This window comes from Borostomias antarcticus, assembly GCF_949987555.1.
Source record: "Borostomias antarcticus genome assembly, chromosome: 16".
Lineage (NCBI taxonomy): Eukaryota > Metazoa > Chordata > Actinopteri > Stomiiformes > Stomiidae > Borostomias > Borostomias antarcticus.
Window position 1 is genome coordinate 2,956,536 of NC_140249.1, and position 20,000 is coordinate 2,976,535.

The window sequence follows — 20,000 nt, forward strand, 5'->3', positions numbered from 1 at the left end:
GACAGCCTGTAGTCTGGAACCCATAGAAATCACCAGATGCTGGGTTTCATCCCTAGTGATGCTCTGCCAGGCCTCTACTGCGATTGTCCTCAGTTCCTCCTTGTTCTTTGGTCGTTGGTCGTGAAATACATGCTCAATTAGATTCAGGTCAGGTGATTGATTTGGCCATTGTAGAATATTCCACTTCTTTGCCTTGAAAGACTCTTTGGTTGCTTTCACATTATGCTTCGGTCATTGTCTATCTGCACTATGAAGCGCTTTCCAATGAGTTCTGAAGCATTTGACTGAATATGAGCAGATATTATTGCCCGAAACACATCAGAATTCATCCTGCTGCTTTTGACCCTCAAATCCATTGTGGTGGTGTACAAAGCCAAAATTATGAAAATTATGTCAAGCTTCTTGTCTTTGAAATCGAGAGTTTAACATGTTTTTGAAAGATTTTTCAAGGTGCCCACCCACATCCATTGTATGACCAAAACGGTGGTAGAGCAATTATCAGACTTTCTCAAAAGTGCTAGTTTTGTCAACGTTTTGATCTGAACCATTGTATATGATCATGGGTGAAAACAGGGGTAAACATGCATTTCCCCTTTACTACTCCTTTAAATAGAAGAGAACTAGTGGGATTTAACATAATTCAAACCAGTTTGATCTGTCTGGTTGACCTGAGGTGATCTAGGTGACCTAAGAAAGGCACCAGATGGTCTGTGATTTCTACAATGTTTGACCATGCTACCGGCTGCTTAAGATCACCGGTATGTTTAAAGGGGTGGCATGGGGTCTGTCTCTGTTTAAAGGGGTGGCATGGGGGTCTGTCTCTGTTTAAAGGGGTGGCATGGGGTCTGTCTCTGTTTAAAGAGGTGGCACGGGGTCTGTCTCATTTCTGGTGGACACCTGAACGGTGACGTCTGTGGTTATCGTTGTGCAGTAGTTCATGAATTTGACGGAGCTTCAGCGTGGCGTCTTTCAGTAAGTCCTTGATTAGTGAGTGTGGTGGAGGAGGGGAAGGGCGTCCTCGGGTTACTGGTTGGGACAGAGACATCTTCTGAGTGGTGTCTTCTGAATGGGGAGGGGGGTCGTTGGGTTCCCTGGGACAGAGACATCGTCCTCGTGGCCTGGCTGATGTGATGTGGAGGGTCCGGCGCAGGGGGAGGGGTGGAGGCTTTCTGCCTGCGTGCGTTGACCCTCACGTCTCTCTTGTTTGGGTTTGGCCTCTGCGTGCCTTGGGTGTTTTGGAGGTCAGGTCAGGTGTGTGTGTGTGTGTGGGGGGGGGGGGGGGGGGGTGAGACACAAGTGTTTTCCCTGAGAACACTGCCTATCTTGTTTGGGAACGGCATTCCAAGACGCATTCCCTGACGTAGGTTGGCACCAAGCACTCTGGTATCGTTGATGTTTGGGTAAGTGCCATCGGGTCTGAAGCGATCTCTGCAGTTCCAAAAGATATCAATTTTCAATGAACTTTATCCCATGGGTGAGGCATGCCGATGTCAGCCATGTATTCAGGTCGAGGAGTCTGCTGAAAGATTTGCTTCCTTTCCCAAAAGTTGGAACGGGGCCTGAGATTAATATATTTTGCAGTCACTCAATTTCTCCACTAGCAGGGAGGTCTCCGTTCAGCAGGGACCTGCACTGGATGTTAGAGGGGCAGGGGTGAAAGTTTAAACCAGGCCAGGTCCAGCCTGGCTTATGAGCGTGGCTGGCTTGTTTCTGTTCACGACTGGTAGAACGGAAGCTAGTCATGCCACTGAAATAACTGTGAATTGAAATGACACAAAATAATGTCTGATAAATAAATAAATAAGATAGGTTTTGTCGCCTGGACACATCAGTTCCAATGCTTCCAATGCTAATCCAGCACAATAAGAGCGGGATAGCCAGTTAGCTCATGAGCCCACAACAACTAGCAGCAGCTTCCATAACATTAATGGTAGCGGTCAGTGGCTAAAGCAGTTACACTGATGATTCCTGTAACGTTAGCTATTTTGCTGCAGTTGGTTCAACTTCTGTTTCTGGACAAAGGTAAGGGATAAACCCAGATAACACAAGGCTAGTGGACCTACAGCGGGTCCCCGATGGACGAGCTGGCGGACCTCCGGCCGAATCCGCTGGTGGGTTCCTGGCCATTTGCACATCGAATGACAAGTGGACCTCTGGTGGATTATTAGCGTCAGGGACAGCGGTCCGCTAGTAATCCGAAATGCTCCCGCTATTGCTCCACGACCATTCCACTGGTAGTTCATTGTCTATATCCTAGGCCCAATTGGCCCTTGGCTTATGGATTTCTATTGCTAAATTAACTTACTCTGAACATTTTTTGGGTAACCCTTCCTTTCATAGTCCCCCGATTACTAAACATTTACCTGGTAAATATATACAAAGTATAGCGTAATATAAAATGGGTAATTACTGAGACACCTACTGTATACTGTAGGTATAATTTCAAAACAGGAGTATTTCAAAGTTATTCAGGAGTATTTCAAACTAACATAGCACCACCAGGTAACCACATTTTTACATAGCTTCTATAACATCCAGTGACAAACACAAATGACAAATCACAATGCTCATATTTATTAAAATTATTTTAATTTATTTATTAATTAAAATGCAACATAGAAATGCAGGTGAACAATGGGACGGAGGGATGGACAACATGGCTTACAGCCACGCACAAAAAACCTTTTCATGGGATCTCTCCTGTCCGTCTGAAAAAGGGGGCAGAGAGGAGAGGAAGAGAGGTCATGGCTTAAGTTAAAAATCAAACAGGCTCATGCTCAACCGGGAATCGAACCCATGATCTTCCACATGGGAGTCAGGCGCTTCATCCACTATACTACCCAAGAACTTGATAATGTGGGATGTCATAGTGTTTTTATTTTGGTGTGCTGAGACCACTGCCTCTTGTGGTGGCAACATAATGCCGGTCAACAATGGGACGGAGGGATTGACAACCCGACAAACGCTATCTATGGTGCGCTGGCTTACAGCCACGCACAAAAAGGGAACTTAGGTTGTGCAGCACTTGCAGCACATTTTTTATTAGCAAAATATGTAATATATATATATATTTTTTTTAAGTAGGCTACTACTAGCCATAAATAGCTAGCAAATTACTTAGCTGCATATCCTACTCTATGTCGCTGTGAGTGATATTAGCCTACATTACAGTCATTTAGCAGAAGCCTTTATCCAAAGTGACTTCAATGTAGGTCAATACTACTGTACTACTTGCCAGAACTCACAAGTACATCTCCTTTCTAAACAAGTTACTAGGAGCTATAGCAAAAGTTAGAAGCCTACAATTAAGTCTGTTGACTTAGTCTGTTGTTGTTTAAGTCCATTAGCCTGTATGCCCACTCATTATAGAACATTAGCTGATGGTAACAAGTATGCCTACTTATATTAGATAGGCTGTTAATTTGTGATAACTGTACCTGCTATGCTTTCCTGTCACAGAGTCACAGTAGAGGGTGGGCGGAGGGGGGGGGGGGGGGGGGGGGGGCTGTAGGTTGCCACTGTGATGAAGATGCATTACCCTACAGAAATCCAGTAGAGTGATAAATGGTTAAGTCAGAAGCCTACAATCAAAATTGCACTGTTACTGATTAATGATGATATTAGAGAACATTTAGCCTATTTTCTTTGATTGGAAAGAGATAGATAGATAGATAGATAGATAGATAGATAGATAGATAGATAGATAGATAGATAGATAGATAGATAGATAGATAGATAGACAGATAGATAGATAGATAGATAGATAGATAGATAGATAGATAGATAGATAGATAGATAGATAGATAGATAGATAGATAGATAGATAGATAGGCTATATACTGTGTATGTATATATATATATATATATATATTTATATGTGTGTGTGTGTGTGTGCTATATACACACACACACACAGAAGCACGCCCGCATACACTCACATACACACATACACATGATTACATGAATTGTACTGTTTGATTTATTATAGTGTTTTTTCTGCTGTATTAATGATGATGTTTTGTTCCTTTGCTTTTAAACGCTTTGGCAACATTGCTTAACATTTATGCCAATAAAGCAGACTCAATTGAATTGAACTGAGAGAGAGAGAGAGAGAGAGAGAGAGAGAGAGAGAGAGAGAGATGATGTTACCTAGCAAATATTAGGCTACTAACTAGCTACCGAAACAATAGGCCCAATCCCAATACCTCCCTTAGCCCTAGCCCCTAGTTTTGGAGTGCCCTTGCCTGGGTAGTGGCCCTTCAGAACGGAGCAACAAGGGATAGGGGTTGAAATCTTTACCTAAGAAATGGGACACCACTCACTACGTCTTCAATCAGAATTTTATTAGATGCCTGATTTTCTGAGTCCCTGGGATATTACAGTATGATTACTATTATTATAGTGGCAAATCTGATCAAATTTCAGGACAGAACAAGACAGATTAATCAATTGTACATCCAGGAAGCATGTTTATGTAATGGTGTAAATAAAGTTGTTAAATCCTGCTAAAGTAGGGAACACTGCCATCTCCTGGCGGAGTAAGATATGTGTGCGCACATGACGTGACGTGCATACTCCACAGCAGACATGGAGAATGGCGCGGTGAATGATGCATCCTGTGAGGATGAAATGTGCAAAGTCGATAGTCAAATCTAAGGTAAAGTCTAAACCAAAGATATGAGGGGAGTGAGATTCCAAACAGGCTGGCAGAATCTCACTCCCCTCATATCTTTGGTTTGCAAAGTCAGAGGCACTTCATATTTAACCTGCTTACATCTTTATGTATGTACAGGGAGTATAGCAGTTGGGAGTGTGTTGAGAGGGGCGGGGTGTTATGGTGTTGAAAGCTGAAATAAAGTCAATGAACAGCAATCTCACTAAATTCCCCTTCCCTTTGCCCAGGTGAAGTGTGAAGGATGTGGCCGATGGCGTCCTCTGTGGACCTGTTGGGTCGATAGGCAAACTGTAGAGGGTCCAGTGTACAGGGCAGTTTGGAGTAGATGTAGTCCTTCACCAACCTCTCAAAGCAGTTGATCACCACAGAGGTGAGTGCTACTGGGCAATAGTCATGGACTATATGGACATATGGACATTATAGGCCTATGGGTATAATAGGCATATGTAGGGATGCGCATCGAAAACCGGTTCTTGTTGCGAACCGGTTCCCAGTGAATCGATTCCTTGGAATCATAAGCCAAAACCCATAACGATCCCGCTATCGATTCCTGTCGTTGCTGCGCATGCGCAATGTCGTCACACGCACGCTGCCTTGTTTTGTTTTATTAGACCGTGGTAGAAGAAGCCAGCAACATGTCGTCTAGGCATAAACCTTCTAAAGTGTGGTTACATTTCACGCGACAAGATGACAACACGGCCACTTGCTTAGTTGTAGGGTCTGTCATGTCGGTCATGGATAGTGGCATGGTGGCGAGACGCCGCCTCCTTGGGTCACAGCCGGTCGCGGACAGTACAGTGACCTCCGGGCAATCTCCATTCACTCACCAGTGAAGATCGTGTGTCTCTAGCTCACTCAGGGGCTTAGTTGTGGGGTCTTTGGCGTGGATATTGGCGTGGTGACAAGACTCCGCCCCCTCAAGCCCACAGGGGAGGTTTCCCCTGTCCTTTTGAGGACAGTGTACTGCTCTCCGGGCCACCCACATGCACCCAACCTTGAAAACTGTGTCTTTAGCCAACTCAGGGGCTGAGATGTGGGGACCGTGGCGTGGTGGCGAGACTCCGCCCCCTCAGGTCAGAGGTTGTGGGGGGCAGGTCAGTGATTGCCAGGCCATCCCCATGCACCCTTCATTGGAGACCGTGTGTCTATAGCCCAATCCGGGGCCGGGCAGTAGCTGTGGAGGTGTTGTATGGAAGTTGAGGTGAGAAGCAGTAGCAGTGAGAAGCAGTAGGTGTTTGTTATAAGTACTGCTAGTACTACACTCAACAAGGAACAAAGTCTTTCTAAGCCTGTTGCTGCCCTCCCATGGCCAAAAACGGTAAATGCTGTCTATCTGCCTCTTGTGGTAGCAACATATACAACATATATCTATAATAGAACCGCAGGTCAACAACGGGACGGAGGAAGCCAGGGAGGGAGGGAGGGAGGGAGGGAGTGACAATCGGACATTTGCTATAATTAGTGCGCTGGCTTACAGCCACGCACAAAAAGGTTTAGCCTGCAGAAAAAGGTACTTCTCTATGAGAGGCGAAAAAGGCAGGACCCCTCGCCCCCCTTGAGGTCTATGAGTGCACGTGCCTGCCTTTCAGGATCAGAGCCAGTTTTCCTGTGCAGAATGTCATAAGTCCCAGCATGGATGATGATTCTCATATCACTTGGATGCGTAGAGAGGATAACTGGTAGCAGCTCTGTTAGCTCCCTGACAGATGTCAGCCATGGATAGATTTTCAGTGTCTGCCTTACCTGCCTGAGTCCCAGAAAAGTGAGTCTTCTCTGGTGTGGGGTTGGCACTGTTCCTTTTATTTCTTGGGTTTTGGCTAGCCTTAATGCTAATGGTGGTGTGGTTAACTTGCCTGGGTTCAGCGTACTTAATATTGTCAGACATTTCGTTATTCAGAGGATTTGACCTGTTTGGCCATGACAGCCGAGGTGGTGGAGCGGGAGTTTGTTCACTCGTTTAGTTTCTTGCTGGGTTTGCCTCCACGCCGGACGATGTCAGCCCAGCTCCTGACTGGGGTTGAGGCTTCTTTCAGTCTTGTGCCGATGTAGTGCCAGTAAGAATATGGTTAGGGTTGGGGCGGCTGTAGCTCAGTTGGTAGAGTGGGTCGTTCAATGATCAAAGGGTCAGTGGTTCGAATCCCAGCTCTGACTGTCCACATGTCGAAGTGTCCTTGAGCAAGACACCTAACCCCCAATTGCTCCCAATGAGCAGGTTAGCACCTTGCATGGCAGCTACCGTGAATGAGAGGCCATTGTAAATGGGTGAATGAGAGGCCATTGTAAAGCGCTTTGAGTGCCGCTAAGGTGGAAAAGCGCTATATAAGTGTAGTCCGTTTTGGGAGCCTCTGCAGCTAGACCAGCGATTACTTTACTTTGAGCTTTGAGTTACTTTGTAAAACCAGATCTTCCCATACCCGAAAGATAGAAGTATTCTTGTCACATCTTGACCCTGATGACATAAACAGTCAGTTCAGCCATGACTGAGACACCACATGCACATAGCAACCACATGAAAGGGAGCAGGCAATGCACGTCACATTTCAGCTCAGTAACTGTAATCTGATTACTGAAAATTCAAGTGTAATCCCTTACATTACAAGTTATTGGAAAAAGTAATCTGGTTACAGTAATCCGTTACTTTGTAATCAGATACTCCCAACACTGACGCACACGCACACACACACACACACACACACGCTGCACACACGCACTCAAACACAATGCATACTGGGTGGGGCAGTGACTCAGCGGGTCTGGAGGTCATGGTCTAGCTAGGAGGAGTATTATGGTCTAGTTATGGTCTAGGAGGAGGTATTATGGTCTAGTTATAGTCTGGGGCTTAGAAAGAGATAAGAAGCTGTTTGGTTGTGCAGGTCACGGCCTAGTTATGGTCTAGGGGGAGATATTATGGTTAGAGTATACTTATGGACTTCTAGAAAAAGATAAGAGGCTGTTTGCTCAGACTGGGATGAGTCCAACTCCTCACCTCTGAAATGGGGCCATGTACTGTAGCATTGTCAAGCAATATAATAGTTTGTGACGTGCACTGTTCTACTATTAATAAACTTTTGTATGCCTACATAATATCCTTTCAGTGCCTCTTTGATGAGGGGAACCTAGACATACTGGGCGTTACACTATAGTCCAACATCATAGCCCTATTAGTCCAGTATTATATTCAATAGTCATTCAATATCATATTCCGGAGCAGCTCATTCCTTGAGGGGAACCAACTTCAGTCGTTTCTACGTAACATGAAGGGGTCTGATGCCTGGATTACTGACCCTCCCCCCCTACTGAGGGAAGATGATCTTTGCACTGATACGACATGCAAGCATATATAGTTTTATTGTGACATTGAAATTAGTCTCGCCTGGGTAGAATCGGCTGGTACCTGGCACTGTTTCCTCACTGAATGACTCGTCATTTTAGAATGAGGAAACGGGAGTTCTGCTTCCCGAGCCTCGCTTTCTGTGATTCACAACAGAAACACTGGAAGAAACAAAACTTTGCCATTTTTAGACAAGTTTGCGTATATAAGTTCGAGGCTAGCCTACAGTGTCTCACTCTAAGTCAACTGTGGGTTATAAACCATGGCGCATGACTGTTGTTGTAGCCTCCCATTCACGGTTCATGTTCACATTGAGGAATGTTGCTGTTGTTAGGAACGGATAGTTGCTCCGTCATGGTGATGTTGAAATCGTGGCTCTAGGCCACAGCGAATGCCCCATAGACGACAATACCCACAACTCGTAGGGGTAAGAGCGCAGCCACCGCCAAGACTGAAGGTTTGAACTGTGGGTGTGAACCATGGAGGTATAATATGGTGTGAACTCTGGAAAGCTGCCGTAGTGTTGGAGCCGTCTCTGATGTTGCGCCTGATTGGTAAACTGAGCCGTGACATCCAATACGCGTCATCTGCCAGCTGCGCGTAAAGTCGCCAAATCTGCGGCCGCTTTTGACAGACGCTCATCTCCACAGGCAGTCTGCACTTTGAAACTGCCGCACACTATTCACGAGTGCTAGATGACATTACGACTGTTGATGTAGGGTTTATGGACGCTCATTTGAGGTGAGTTTACCAAGGCTACTGCAGAGCCGCTCTGTTTTTGTTGTTGTTGTTGTCATGTTGTTGATGTAGACCTACAGTTGATGTATATAGTTGAATGTAATATGGTTCCAAAGGTGCTAGTAGACTTCTGTGTGTGTGTGTGTGTGTGTGTGTGTGTGTGTGTTGCGTGTGTAGCCTATTTATTTGTGCAACATTTATCAGTCAAAATTAAGTAAAATGAATGCTATTGATCCGTGTTAGTAACTCCACACACTGCTCAGTAGGCCCTACATTAAAGTGATTGGTTTTTTGATTCACCTGGATAGTCTGTCTGCGTGCGCACTAACGGCGGCTACAAGTCAGGTCAATATGACCCTTATCCGACGGGGCCTGCATGGATTGTGAGTGTGTTATCCGACGGGGCTTAGGCTGTGTAGTTGTGTGTTAGGGGGGCTGGGTTGTGTAGTTGTGTGTTAGGGGGGCTGGGTTGTGTAGTTGTGTGTTAGGGGGGCTGGGTTGTGTAGGAGTGTGTTAGGGGGGCTGGGTTGTGTAGTTGTGTGTTAGGGGGCCTGGGTTGTGTAGTTGTGTGTTAGGGGGGCTGGGTTGTGTAGTTGTGTGTTAGGGGGCCTGGGTTGTGTAGGAGTGTGTTAGGGGGGCTGGGTTGTGTAGTTGTGTGTTACGGGGCCTGGGTTGTGTAGTTGTGTGTTAGGGGGGCTGGGTTGTGTAGTTGTGTGTTAGGGGGCCTGGGTTGTGTAGTTGTGTGTTAGGGGGCCTGGGTTGTGTAGGAGTGTGTTAGGGGGCCTGGGTTGTGTAGGAGTGTGTTATGTAATAACAGGACTGGTGTCACTGTTGTGTTTGTGTTAATGTTCATCTGGCTTGTATTCTCTCTCAGAAGCTGTCTCGTGCACCGTGTCACAACTAATCATAGCTCAAGCAGGGTGGCTCGTTGGGATTATTTAAATAGAAGAGAACTAGTGGGATTTAACATAATTCAAACCAGTTTGATCTGTCTAGTTGCCCTGAGGTGATCTAGCATGACTTGACAGAATGTGTCCCGCTGTTGCTACTGTGTCACTGAACTTAGGGAAGTGAGGCACGTCCTCCTCACGTTTTTAAATTCACATTGGGTTAGGGGGAAGGGTGGTTAGGGTTAGGGTAAGGTGTCCGCCATCAGCTGTCAGTGTAGCAGAGTTCATTAGTCTGATGAGTAACCTGCCTGCCAATGAAACGTCCAGATATGCCCCCCACCGCCCAACCCCTCACACACACACACACACACACACACACACACACACACACTGGTCTAGTGGTGTTTGGCATCAGTGGATAGGTCATGTGTCTCTGGTTCTCGATATTTCAATTTTTACAATTCAGGAAGTGAACTCATATTCTAGTTGTGTGTTCTAGTAGCATGTTCTAGTAGTGTGTTCTAGTAGCGTGTTCTAATAGTGTGTTCTAGTAGCGTGTTCTAATAGTGTGTTCTAGTAGTAGGTTCTAGTAGTGTGTTCTTGTAGTGTGTTCTTGTAGTGTGTTCCAGTAGTGGGTTCTAGTAGTGTGTTCTTGTAGTGTTCTGTTTGTTAATGGTTGACAATGGTTTCCGTTCCACGCTGACTCAGGATGTGCACCAACACCACTGCACCTTGATTGAAACTAGAGCATTTGTACTCTGACTAAATTTGGGTCATTTTCTGGTTTCTGTTCAAAGGCTGCCATGCTGTAGTAGGCCACTGTATCTATCCAAGAGGGTCACTTTCACAGCTGTCATCATCATCTGCCCCGCCCAAACATTCCATTGGTGAGTTGAGCTGTCAATCAGAATCACTGCCTTGAGGATGTGACCCAGAGGTGGGCAACCCTGAGGCATCATATAGTTTCTCAGAGACTTTGATTGATTGATTGATTGATTGACTGATAGATAGATTGATCATTTGATTGATTGATTGGCTGGTTGATTGGTTGATTTATTTATTTATTGATTGATTGATTGATTGATTGATTGATTGATTGATTGATTGATTGATTGATTGATTGGTTGATTGATTGGTTGATTGATGGGTTGGTTGGTTGATTGGTTGATTGGTTGATTGGTTGATAATTGATCGATCGACTCTTATTATCATAGTGGCATCTTCAGATTTGCCCCAGCCCACACTGGATTATTACAAAGTACTAAAACAACATACTATCAATATGTAAAGTACTAATACAACATGCTATCACTATGCATGTAAAGTACTCATACAACATGCTATCAGTATACAATACGAATACAACATGCTACCACTATGTGAAGTACTAACACAACATGCTATATAGTATGTGAAGTACTAATGCAACATGGTATCAGTATGGAGAGTACTAAACATGATACAGCGTGCGCCGAGTTGTATTTCTGGAGGCTGGAGGCCGCCATGCCTCTCTGTTATCCATGGTTCACCCCCACAAACCTGATCAGACAAGCACAAAGGGCCTTTATGGCAAACTGTGTTCTAGATACACTCCCCCCCCCCCTCTCTCTCTCTCTCTTTTGTGCTCTCTTTCTCTCTTCTTCACTCTCTCTCACCCGCTGAGTAGATGAGCTACGAGATAAGGCTAACCCACCGCGAAATCTCTCTCCACCCCTCCCCCACCCTCTGTCCCTCTCTCCCTCTCCCTCCTCTCTCTCTCTCTCTCTCTGGTGGGTATGGGTCTTATGACCGGTGTTGAGGCAGACTGGTGGGTATAGGTCTCATGACCGGTGTTGAGGCAGACTGGTGGGTATAGGTCTCATGACCGGTGTTGAGGCAGACTGGTGGGTATAGGTCTCATGACCGGTGTTGAGGCAGACTGGTGGGTATAGGTCTCATGACCGGTGTTGAGGCAGACTGGTGGGTATAGGTCTTATGACCGGTGTTGAGGCAGACTGGTGGGTATAGGTCTCATGACCGGTGTTGAGGCAGACTGGTGGGTATAGGTCTTATGACCGGTGTTGAGGCAGACTGGTGGGTATAGGTCTCATGACCGGTGTTGAGGCAGACTGGTGGGTATAGGTCTTATAACCGGTGTTGAAGCAGACTGGTGGGTATAGGTCTTATGACCGGTGTTGAGGCAGACAGGTGGGTATAGGTCTCATGACCGGTGTTGAGGCAGACTGGTGGGTATAGGTCTTATGACCGGTGTTGAGGCAGACTGGTGGGTATAGGTCTCATGACCGGTGTTGAGGCAGACTGGTGGGTATAGGTCTCATGACCGGTGTTGAGGCAGACTGGTGGGTATAGGTCTTATGACCGGTGTTGAGGCAGACTGGTGGGTATAGGTCTTATGACCGGTGTTGAGGCAGACTGCAGTGTGAGAGGTTAGACCACCAGAGACAGATCAGGTCCTGTTACACAACACCGACATTCTCTGAACTGCCTACCTCAGCACTTCAGTTCCCCTCCCAGGGATGACTAGACCGCACTTCTGCAGAGCAGTCAGAACAGAGTAACACTGCCCTGGAACCAGGCCAAACGAAGCAGAGTAGTGCCCTTGAACCAGGCCAAACGAAGCAGAGTAGTGCCCTTGAACCAGGCCAAACGAAGCAGAGTAGTGCCCTTGAACCAGGCCAAACGAAAGAAGAGTAGTGCCCTTGAACCAGGCCAAACGAAGCAGAGTAGTGCCCTTGAACCAGGCCAAACGAAGCAGAGTAGTGCCCTTGAACCAGGCCTTGAACCAGGCCAAACGAAGCAGAGTAGTGCCCTTGAACCAGGCCAAACGAAGCAGAGTAGTGCCCTTGAACCAGGCCAAACGAAGCAGAGTAGTGCCCTTGAACCAGGCCAAACGAAGCAGAGTAGTGCCCTTGAAACAGGCCAAACGAAGCAGAGTAGTGCCCTTGAACCAGGCCAAACGAAGCAGAGTAGCGCCCTTGAACCAGGCCAAACGAAGCAGAGTAGTGCCCTTGAACCAGGCCAAACCAAGCAGAGTACTGCCCTTGAACCAGGCCAAACGAAGCAGAGTAGCGCCCTTGAACCAGGCCAAACGAAGCAGAGTAGCGCCCTTGAACCAGGCCAAACGAAGCAGAGTAGTGCCCTTGAACCAGGCCAAACCAAGCAGAGTACTGCCCTTGAACCAGGCCAAACGAAGCAGAGTAGCGCCCTTTAACCAGGCCAAACGAAGCAGAGTACTGCCCTTGAACCAGGCCAAACGAAGCAGAGTAGTGTCGTGGAATTTTCTGTGACAAAGTATTGTTCAGGAGAGCTTCAGTGCCTACGTTCTAAGTAAAAAAAAAAAAAAAGAAGCTTATTACCAAAAAACTAGTACAGAACTGCAGAAGGGGACCGTCCAACTCAGTGAGGAGTGGCGACCCCAATTAGGAGTTACAATAAACATTTATACAGTCAAGAAGAGCAACCTTGGAGTCTCTTCCAGGCCCTCACTCACACCCACCCCCCCCCACCCCGTGGTACTCCTGTTTTGTCGATAGAGAGACTTGGCACGGCAGAGGGGGTGAGTGGAACAGCCGGGGGCGCTCATTTCTACAAAAACATAAGTTTACAGAGGACACGATATTCTTTCTCTGTGCAAGGAATGAGAGGCCAGTCCTAAACGGCCGAGCAACACACTGTCTCTTCAGGAACTTTAACTAAAGTCATGGTAATACAAAATACAGAATTTCCGTGCGGTGCGGAATAAAAACATTCGGTGTGTGGACTTTGGATGATGTTTGTGGACAGTGTGGAATCGAGCCAGGTCAGGTGCAAAACACACATGGGTAGACCAAGTGAATGTGTGTTATTGTAGTTTATACCGCAGGTTGTTGAAGCGTCGTGACCCAAGCCTTTGGTTCTTCATGAAACACCGTTGATAAAGCCGCCGCACGGCTCTGGGCCCCACATCCGGCCAGGGCTCGTCCCTGGACCACCACACCCAGCGGTCGGTTTTTGGCAAAACTGCAGAGACAGCAAACGTTAGCATTAGCTAACATTAGCTAGTTATCTTAACCTGGCTAGTTAATCTGCAGTCACAACACAACACTTGTTGCTAACATAGGTGTAAAACATGGGTAGCCTGGCCAGCTCTAAACTCCAGCTCTAGTGCGCTCTAAGAAGCTGTAAGCTTGCCGCTGTTCAGCTACATTCAGCTTGCCGGTGGACATGATGCACCCTTACTTCACTGTGGTACCCTCAACATGTGACTCAGTGAGGGGCACAAGTGAGGAGGAAGTGCTCTCTCTCTCTCTCTCTCTCTCTCTCTCTCTCTCTCTCTCTCTACTTCTTCACACTTCTGCATTCGCTTTTGCCACCCACCTCCGTGGAAGAGATCAAAGCCACTGTGAGTGGGGAACTAAGGTGGCTCAAAGAGGAGGACTTTGCCAAGTGCTTCCATGGGTGGTAAAAGCGAATGCAGAAGAACTCATTAACTCTGGGGGGGACTACTTTGAGGGGGACAATGGGTAATTTATCTGCAGATTCTGTAATAAAAATGTTTTGAGAGTGTACTTTCTTTATTGTAATACAATTGTTGAGTTTTGGGAGTTGGTAGAGAAAAGTGCCACAACTGTGACAAGCTACCCCTGCGACACTCTACAAAACAGCCTGTCACAGAAGCACCGATTGAGTGAGGTGAACAATATTATACCAGAATAGTCTTGTTTTTTCAATTCAAATAGAGGCATGAGCGTGGCTGACACAATCCGGGGACTTTTCGGTCGCACCTCGTGTATATATATATATATATATATATATATATATATATATATATATATACACCCCCCCCCCCCCCCTACACCTTCTCCATCATCTCCTCCATCCTGTTCTGTCTGACCACAGAGGAAGTGAAACCTCTGCTGCCACAGTTTAGAAGCTACACACAGACAAACACACACACACTCTCTCTCTCTCTCTCTCTCTCTCACACACACACACACACCAACTCACACACACACGCATTCGCACACAGCAACTTCAGTGTAAAAGTGATTTTAAGGATGTCAGCCTGTAAACATTTTTTCTTGACTTTTCAGAATGAATGAATGAATGTCCCTCAGATGGTCAGAAGTCACCCTGGAACTCTTTACTCACTGAGGGAGCATAATCCTGAGCATAATAGAATCTGAAAGTTTAGAAATTCCATTCAAAAGTCGGCTTGGGATCAAGGATTGAATCATTGTGAGCGATAAATTCAACATGATTTGACCTGCGTGGTCAGATGCAGATGCTCAGCAGTCATGTTGTCCTCCAGATCCGCCAGTGGAGTCAGGTTCCTTCATCCCGCCAGCACACGGAGGTTCTCTCTCAGGCTGTGGTTCTCTCTCAGGCTGTGGTAGACCCGTGATTGAGTATAGCGCCACCTGCTGGACCCAGAAACCACCCTTCACCTTCGCCTTCACAGGAAACACTCGCTCTGGGATAGACGCTCACTCTAGGATAGACGCTCGCTCTAGGATAGACGCTCACTCTAGGATAGACGCTCACTCTAGGATAGACGCTCACTCTAGGATACACGCTCACTCTAGGATAGACGCTCACTCTAGGATAGACGCTCACTCTAGGATAGACGCTCACTCTAGGATAGACGCTCACTCTAGGATAACACGGATGCTTTGAACTTGACAAATGGAGAAACTCACGCGCTCAGCCTGTCTGAAGAAGGTCCCCGCGGCCGAGACGTCACCATATTTACATTCACAATTATCAAAGAATGAATTGAAGATTTTATACTGAGAGAGTGTCACATTCCCTAATAGTACCTCATCATTCCTACAGAGGCCGTCTTTCTGATCCATTACTAATTACTAATTAATACAAAAACAGGAGAGATTATACTGCATGTCTAAAAAGAGACGCTGCCCAGTTCAGTAGGACTCTGACGGAGAGAAGGAGGGAGAGACTCTTACCCCTGACACACTTCTAGAACACACACACACACACACTCCCACGGACCAGCCATGATGTGCCCGCGTAGGAAGAGGCCGACCAAGGACGCGGACTTCTCTGCCATCGCGGTGCCGTCGATGCGTGGCTCGGGCTGCCTGGACTACACGGTGGAGGGCCACGCCGGCCGCGCCCTGCAGGCCATGGACGAGATGCGCCGCAGCCAGCTGCTCTGTGACCTGGCGCTCCACGTCACCCACAAGGACAAGACCGTCCGCTTCAAGGTGAGAGGCCGGCCGGGCACAACTGCTGCACGCAATAAAGCTGTAATTAATAAATAAACAAACAAATAAATAAATAAAATAAACAGAAAAATAAATAATTAATACAATACAGAAACAATAGACACCATGGTTTGAGCTTTCAGAAGCATTTAAAACTCCCACACAGGAGTCCAGTCACAACCGTGGGCCTTGGGTCATATGAGGTGACAGCTTTCTGATTTGAATCTGGCTTCATCTCACTGTGAAATAAGGTGAATTACCACACTAATTAATCTTAGGTAATAAGGTAATTAAAGTAGTGTGACTCTATATGATGGAAATCGTCACGTAGAACGTATCAGGCAGGTGAAAATGAGACTGAGGAAAAGACTGGCAAAAACCATCATTCCTCCCCTCCTCCTCTCTCTCCTCTCCTCCCCCTCTTCCTCCTCCCCTCCTCCTCTTACCCTCCTCCTCCTCCCCTCCTCCTCCTCCCCTCCTCCTCTTCCCCTCCTCCTCCTCCCCTCCTCCTCTTCCCCTCCTCCTCCTCCTCCTCCTCCCCTCCTCCTCCTCCCCTCAGGTTCACCGGGTGGTTCTGGCCTCCTGCAGCCCTTACTTCAAGGCCATGTTCACCGGTAACTTCCGAGAGCGCCAGGCGTCTGAGGTGACGATGCGAGACGTCTGCCCCCAGGTGGTGGGCAAGCTCATCGACTTCGCCTACACCTCGCGCATCACCGTGGGGGAGAAGTGCGTGCTGCACGTCCTACTGGCAGCCATGAGGTGAGGTGGCGCCCCCTGTTGGCTCCAAGCTGACACTGACTGTGAGGATGGTGATTTTTCTATCTCCCTCTGGTTGAGATAGCCCGACAGTAATAATACAGCTAATAACAGTCATTCATGTCATGGGAATGTTTGTGAAACACAGGCATGTCGTCACCATGTCATCACTGCTGTGTAGAAACCTGGTAACTTTGTTTTGGTGATTTTCCTAAATGGAAAGCTGGGACTATAGCCTTTACAAGCTCTGACCATCTTACGACCCTGAGGCCAGTGAAAAGCATTGAAAATAGCTCAGTATTTGTTTTCAGGTTCAGAAATATAGACATTGGGATTGTTCTTTTTTATGTCCGGAAAAGTTGCCGCTGTGACCATAGATGTGTTGCCTACAGGTGTTGGTATGTGTTCTTCTGTATTTCCGTTCTTCCTTGGCCAGGTACCAGATGGAGGATGTGGCGAAGGCCTGCTGTGACTTCCTGGAGAAGAACCTGGAGCCGGCCAACGTCATCGGGATCTCTCGCTTCACTGAGGAGATCGGCTGCACAGAGCTACACCAGCGCAGTCGGCAGTACATCAACACACACTTCAACGAGGTGGGTACGCACACACACACACACATATACACACACACATACACACACACACACACATACACACACACACACATACACACACATACACACACATACACACACACACATTCGCACACATACACACAGAAACACACACACACACACACATACACACACACATATACACACACACAAACACACACACACACATTCGCACACATACACACAGAAACACACACACACACACATACACACACACATGCACACACACAAACACATTTGCACACATACCCACACACACATCCACACACACACATATACACACACACACATACATACACACACACACACACACACACACACACACACACACACTCACACACTGAATCCATTAGATAGAAAATCGGCTAGACATTGTAGACTTAGGCGTATTCACATATTGACCACCATTGTTGCACACCAAAAGTGAAAGTGATACATTGTTTTCATTTCTCAGCTACTGCGGTTCGCTTTCACACAGCACTTTCTTTACTCTGGTCCAAATGCAGCACCACAAGTCACATGAAAAGGCTCAGTGCTGTCATTGGTCAATATCTTTCTGGGGCCGGGTGCAAGAGCATCATGAAAAACGTTTTTTTTCTATGTTTTATATATTGTACTGTGTCTGTGTTTTATATATGTTTAACTGCCTCTGTACCTCTTGTAACTTTGTTCTGTAACATCAACCTGCCTAATGGACTCCAGATGGAAACTAGCCTCCGGGCTACAATCTGGCATATTTACATGTATTGTACATGTTCATCAATATGCTTTGTCCTGATTTAAATAAACTAAGTTAAATGTAACTGACGGTGTGTTTGAGGGTAACTGACGGTGTTTCTGAGAGTAACTGACGGTGTGTCTGAATGTAACTGACGGTGTGTCTGAGTGTAACTGACGGTGTGTCTGAGAGTAACTGACGGTGTGTCTGAGTGTAACTGACGGTGTGTTTGAGGGTAACTGACGGTGTGTTTGAGAGTAACTGACGGTGTGTTTGAGTGTAACTGACAGTGTGTTTGAGGGTAACTGACGGTGTGTTTGAGGGTAACAGACGGTGTGTCTGAGGGTAACTGACGGTGTGTCTTAATGTAACTGACGGTGTGTCTGAGTGTAACTGACGGTGTGTCTGAGTGTAACTGACGGTGTGTTTGAGGGTAACTGACGATGTGTTTGAGTGTAACTGACGGTGTGTCTGAATGTAACTGACGGTGTGTCTGAGTGTAACTGACGGTGTGTTTGAGTGTAACTGACGGTGTGTCTGAATGTAACTGACGGTGTGTTTGAGAGTAACTGACGGTGTGTTTGAGGGTAACTGACAGTGTGTTTGAGAGTAACTGACGGTGTGTCTGAGTGTAACTGACGGTGTGTTTGAGTGTAACTGACGGTGTGTTTGAGTGTAACTGACGGTGTGTTTGAGTGTAACTGACGGTGTGTCTGAGTGTAACTGACGGTGTGTCTGAGAGTAACTGACGGTGTGTCTGAATGTAACTGACGGTGTGTTTGAGAGTAACTGACGGTGTGTTTGAGGGTAACTGACGGTGTGTCTGAATGTAACTGACGGTGTGTCTGAATGTAACTGACGGTGTGTCTGAATGTAACTGACGGTGTGTTTGAGAGTAACTGACGGTGTGTTTGAATGTAACTGACAGTGTGTGTGAGTGTAACTGACGGTGTGTCTGAGTGTAACTGACGGTGTGTCTGAATGTAACTGACGGTGTGTCTGAGTGTAACTGACGGTGTGTCTGAATGTAACTGACGGTGTGTTTGAATGTAACTGACGGTGTCTGAGTGTAACTGACGGTGTGTTAGAGTGTAACTGACGGCGTGTCTGAGTGTAACTGACGGTGTGTCTGAGTGTAACTGACGGTGTGTTTGAGTGTAACTGACGGTGTGTCTGTGCTCCAGGTGATTAAAGAGGAAGAGTTCTTCAGTCTCTCTCACTGCCAGCTGCTGGACCTCATCAGTCAGGACAGTCTCAAGGTGCTCTGTGAGTCTGAGGTCTGTAGTCAAATCAAGTTTATATCTATCTATCCATCTATCTATCTATCTATCTATCTATCTATCTATCTATCTATCTATCTATCTATCTATCTATCTATCTATCTATCTATCTATCTATCTATCTATCTATCTATCTATCTATCTATCTATCCATATATCTATCTATCTATCTTTCTATCTATCTATCTATTGTCTGTCTGTCTGTCTGTCTGTCTGTCTGTCTGTCTGTCTGTCTGTCTGTCTGTCTGTCTGTCTGTCTGCCTATCTAGCTACAGTATCTACCTAGTATAGTATATGTTCATACAAGCAAATGCAACCCAAAATGCTTTACGGAATGAATAGATAGATAGATAGATAGATAGATAGATAGATAGATAGATAGATAGATAGAGAGAGAGAGAGAGAGAGAGAGAGAGAGAGAGAGAGAGAGAGAGAGAGAGAGAGAGAGAGAGAGAGAGATAGATAGATAGATAGTGATCTGTGGTGCTGGATGTGGTGCAGGTGTATAAGGCGTGCACCGACTGGGTGGGCTGGGACATGGAGGGCCGCGCCCAGTACCTGCACGCCCTCCTGAACGCCGTGCGCATCTACGCCCTCCCCCCCAAGTTCCTGAAGCGCCAGCTCCTCACCTGCCCCATACTCAGCAAGGTGAGTCAGCCACGCCCTGGCTTCCTCTGGCTTACTGTTCCTCCTCCTCCTCCTCCTCCCCTCCTCCTCCTCTTCCTCCCACATTCCTCTCCTCCTCCCCTCCTTCCCCACTCCTCTCCTCCTCCCCCATTCCTCTCCTCCTCC

The 20,000-nt window shown here is 46.7% G+C and overlaps 1 protein-coding gene across 2 annotated transcripts in view; it reads left to right on the forward strand.

Annotated features, from left to right (window-relative positions):
• The first annotated feature begins 8,436 nt into the window (after positions 1–8,436).
• Positions 8,437–20,000, forward strand: part of keap1a (kelch-like ECH-associated protein 1a) — a 17,240-nt gene continuing 5,676 nt past the window's right edge. Inside the window, exons 1-7 of one of the 2 annotated variants that reach the window (XM_084451267.1) lie at positions 8,437–8,747; positions 10,432–10,521; positions 14,707–15,840; positions 16,400–16,599; positions 17,033–17,189; positions 19,113–19,205; positions 19,710–19,856. In XM_084451267.1, coding sequence (XP_084307393.1) covers positions 15,631–15,840; positions 16,400–16,599; positions 17,033–17,189; positions 19,113–19,205; positions 19,710–19,856 — 807 coding nt within the window. In that variant the 5' untranslated portion in view covers positions 8,437–8,747; positions 10,432–10,521; positions 14,707–15,630. The remainder of the gene's footprint in view (positions 8,748–10,431; positions 10,522–14,706; positions 15,841–16,399; positions 16,600–17,032; positions 17,190–19,112; positions 19,206–19,709; positions 19,857–20,000) is intronic. The other variant, XM_084451268.1, reaches the window with a different exon arrangement.